The sequence below is a fragment of the Camellia sinensis genome, chromosome 1, assembly GCF_055761805.1.
Source record: "Camellia sinensis isolate YWXY chromosome 1, ASM5576180v1, whole genome shotgun sequence".
In the NCBI taxonomy this organism is placed as follows: domain Eukaryota; kingdom Viridiplantae; phylum Streptophyta; class Magnoliopsida; order Ericales; family Theaceae; genus Camellia; species Camellia sinensis.
Genome location: NC_138961.1, coordinates 61,197,793 through 61,202,107, shown reverse-complemented (window position 1 = coordinate 61,202,107; position 4,315 = coordinate 61,197,793). Strand labels below are relative to the sequence as shown.

The following is a 4,315-nucleotide window of genomic DNA, read 5'->3' as shown; positions in this document are numbered from 1 at the left end:
TTCATTTTTCTTGTTGGTTCTGAGCATAAAGCGAACCATGTTAATTGAAATGGTAGCACCTTATCGAACGTGTATAACAAAGTGAAAAAGCATATAGTTCTATAACAGGTTAATCCAGATTTTCTGGAACATGGATTCACCATGACAGTTCTTTTGATCATATAGTTACCTTGTGATGGTTAATCTTCTAGACATTGAATACGGAGAATTCCTGGTTGAAGTCTATATGCAGCTAGATGTTAAAATGATGGATGAGCTAAGTCAGTAATGCTTGGAGACTGCTAAGTCCACAGTCATTGTGGCCAAGCCTTTTAGCATTCAAACTGTCAGTGGCCTTGAATTTGAAGTGAAATGGCTGGATTGGGTACATTAATATGACTGGTGCACTTTCATTGTTCTAGGTAAAAAGCATTCATATAATACAAATTATTAAAATCCAACAGTTTTCAGACATCTTACAGTCTATACACAGCACTAGATTCTGCCAGTAGAGAACCTCTAAATTTGAAGCCTCAAGATGAAAAAAACCATTTAACTAGGGGAGAGATTTTCTGTATCATTGAATAAAGTGTCTGACATTAATAGATATCAAGATTCCTTGTGCATTTCCATGGCAGGTACTTGCAACTCGAGCTGCAAAAAATGGCAAAAACCCTGGCAGCTGCCAAGAGCAGGGCAGGACTTGCTAGGAAGAGCAGATTGAGAGGTACATTTGGCGATATTTTGGTTATTAAGCATGTATAAGATCCAAGCAGTGAGGACAGAGAGATTAGAAGCCATAGTTTCATGGGTTGATCATCTGTGAGGTATATAATCATGGCTATTGATGTAAAAAACCCTGCAGAGTTGAAGAATATGAACAAACCTGTTGGAATAATTATATTTTGTTGGAGGGTGTCAAGACGGCACAGTGCTGTATAAAAGGTCATAGTTGCTACCACTACTGCTGCTAGTAACATTATGTTATACGCATCATCTATTGGCAGTTGTTTTAAATTTTTGGAGGATTTGATGAAGGGGTCATGTGAAGGCTGTTTGTTAAAAATGTTCTTGATGTCGATAAGAACTTCATCTCTGCCGTTGGGTAGGCCTAGGTTTGGTGTGGTTAAGTGTCTGGCTTGTAATGCTCCTGCTCTTCGGAGGATCTTGTCGATTTCCATGTCCATCTCTTTGCCACTTGGCAGTTGGACATCAAAGCTGTCCAGAGCTGTAAAACCACGGGCATTCACAGTATTCACCTCCACTGAAGCCTTAATGGTAGGATTACCCACAAGCAATGTCTCCAGAGTCTGCATGAACAATGAAGTAAAAACTCAAAAACAAACAGAACAAAAAAGTATTTCTCTGTATTGAATTTTCATTTCTAAAATAATACTATCTGGGCTGCTCTGTATTGCCTACTAATAGTGAAGAAAGGTCTTAATTTGTGCTGATTATTGTAGAGTTAAAATTTAAGATATCTGTTATTATAGAAAGTTAGAAGATAAAAATAATATGTAATTACAATTTTAGTAATTGGTATACCTTTTGTGTCACCCCCCAAGAGGATTGACAATATGCAAGTCAAGCCCAATGGAAGCAGCCTGATAAAACCAAAACAGAAGATGACTGTTGAATTTTCTTTCTAGCTTGTTCCAAATTTCAGATGCTCACACAAAAAAACATGTGTATATGTTTATTTGCACTTCATACAAAAGTAAATATATTGCATGTTATTGAATGTTAAGTATGTAAGAACTGATTTTTGTTTTCTGCTCGTCATTTATGTCAACATTTAATTTACTGATATCTCTTATTTTATCACTCATTCTTGTCTGGTCATTTTTTTGAAATAGGTATATTGATTGTTTTTGACATTACATCCTAAAATATGAGTTCATTAAATTTGATATTGTTTATTAAAACAAGTTATTCTTTTATTGATAGATTAATTTGTCTTGTGTTAATTAACCTATTTCAACTGGTCATTGAAACTTATATTTCAGCTATAAAACTTGTAAGACAAAACAACTAAATATGATGAAAGATGATTTTTTAGCTAGTTAATCACATAAATTGAGAAAACATTGTTTGAATTTTTGATGTCGAATTTATTTTAGATGCTTTTTATATCATGAATAAGTGTCAAGTACAATTTCACATGTCTAAATATATAGCAATTATTTTTGTCAGTTATTTACTTTTTGTAAGTTATACTCGATTGTGTGTTCATATTCTTATACTCAATTATGTTGGTAGTAATCCTTAGTTTGATAATATTATTCATATTTTCTTGATTAGGATTTACAAACTTTCAACCCCCAAAGTTCAAATCATAGATCCTGTCCCTGATTCATGCTTGAGAGGATGACGCCAATTCAACAATTGAATCAGACAGACAACAAAACAACATCAATAACAAGAAGATGAAAAGAGAGATTTTGCCTGGAATTGTTTCCTGGAGGTAGCAAGGTGAAGAACTGTATTGCCACCACTGTCCTTGGCATTGATGAGCTCCTCCGCCTCACTCATCTGATTATACACAACTGCAATATGAAGAGCTGCCTCTCTTCTCTCAGTCTCCACCATGACAGACTCAGGCCACGCATCGAGCAGGGATGCCCTCATAACTTCAAGCCTCCCATTCACAGCTGCACAGCCTCACGGTGTCCCATTGAAGAAGCCAAGTGCAAACAACCATACCCATCTTGGTTTAACTCTCTTGCAAATTCAGGCTTTCTTGGTACTATCTCTCTCACTATTACTATATGCCCCAACTTTGAGGCTGTGTGTAATTGAGTTTCATCTGATGCTACCGTGGTGGAGTCTTCAAGAACACCTGGGTTTTTTTCGAGTAGATTAAGGAAGTGTTCTTTATCTTCTGTTGCAGTTGCTTCAAATAACAGACTCAAGGCATTAGGAAAACCATCCAAGTATTGTTTTGCTCTTGAATGTCTTACATGTTGCAGAAAATCCATTTTTTTTGGCTTAGTGAAAAGTATCTCATGTCTTTAAATCAAGGGAAGGGAGGGTATAATATAATGATCATGAAGTCATCACTGCTGTTGAGGATATGAACAGTTTAAGTAGTTTTGGATGAACTACCAATAGGTCCTAATTGTTAGATTTAATTTTCATTAAGTCCTATTGAAAATAAGTCTTGGTAAAATTGTTGTTAAAAATAATTTTTTGTGACAATTTTTTACATACGTTGTTAAAAATTGATATTTAGTGATTTTTTTGTTATGATTTTTATAAATTGTCGCTAAAACTTGCAATTAGTGACATTTTTTTATGATAAATTTTTTTCATAGGACCTATTAGACAATAAGTCCACTTATTAGGACCTACATGTAAGTACTCCTTAAATTTTTAGACGGATTAGAGGTCATTAATTTAATATGGTATCTTAAAAAAAATTTCACAGTTAATCTGATAATTATAATATTTACATGTGTGTGACCCGTTAATAAAGTAGAGACTGGTCACACATCTGTCATCATCTTTATCAAGTGGCATTGCAGATAGATATTTAGATTAGCACGCTATCACGCTACCATGATTCACCTCCATTATTTAAGAATTAATGACTTCATGAACATGACAACATTGAGGTTGATGTTTATCTAATGACTTTGATTATTCAACAACAGAAACATAAAAATGTCACTTAACAGAAATTGCTAGGAATATTCGAAGTTGGAAAAATATTGCACAGCCCAACGCCAGAAGTTTATTTTATTTTTTATTTTTTTTTGTTGATCGGAACCCCAGAAGTTGAATGGGTAGAATATATGCAAGTCTTGGTCATGGTTGAATAGAATAGCTAACCAAAATTTAGTTGAATTTTCCTACATGATATTTGTTTAATGTTACTACACACTCATGAATAAATTTAGAAATATACAGATCAAATTTATTCTGAAATGTGTCCAAAAAATACATCAACATGTTGTGATATTATTATTATTACATGTATTAATATTGTATTGATTTAATACGTTTCAACACTTATACCTATTATGAATACAATATTAAGACATAAAATATAAATAGGGTATATTACAAATATATCTCTTGAGACTTGCTTAAAATACAAATTACTTCATGTGGTTCTGAAAATTATATTCTGCCCCTTAAGGTTTTTATTTCATAACAAATGACCAATTTTATTAAAAAAATATCAAGTCAATTAATAATTTTTAATTATATTAGAAATTTATTTTAATCAATAATTCGAGTAACTTTATTATTGTATAAGAGAGCAGCTAGAAATTTCACTTTTTTAGTTAATTTTGTTAAATAAAAAATTCTGATAAGGATGTATTTACAATTT

At 32.8% G+C, this 4,315-nt stretch overlaps 1 protein-coding gene across 1 annotated transcript; it reads right to left on the bottom strand.

Annotated features, from left to right (window-relative positions):
* Window positions 1-392: 392 nt before the first annotated feature.
* Window positions 393-2,986, bottom strand: LOC114281179 (uncharacterized). Its single transcript, XM_028223629.2, has 2 exons — window positions 2,425-2,986; window positions 393-1,289 (listed from the first exon to the last, which is right to left on the bottom strand). The coding sequence occupies exons 1-2, from the start codon at window positions 2,605-2,607 to the stop codon at window positions 579-581; spliced, it is 894 nt and encodes a 297-aa protein (XP_028079430.2). The 5' UTR covers window positions 2,608-2,986; the 3' UTR covers window positions 393-578.
* Window positions 2,987-4,315: the final 1,329 nt, after the last annotated feature.

What these genes read in the sequence shown, in the direction of transcription:
- LOC114281179 (XM_028223629.2), bottom strand. Translation starts at nt 2,607, where the DNA reads ATGAGGGCATCCCTGCTCGATGCGTGGCCTGAGTCTGTCATGGTGGAG. An exon ending in CCTCCAGGAAACAATTCCAG is followed by an intron (nt 1,290 to 2,424) that starts GCAAAATCTCTC and finishes TTGTTCATGCAG; the next exon opens with ACTCTGGAGACATTGCTTGT.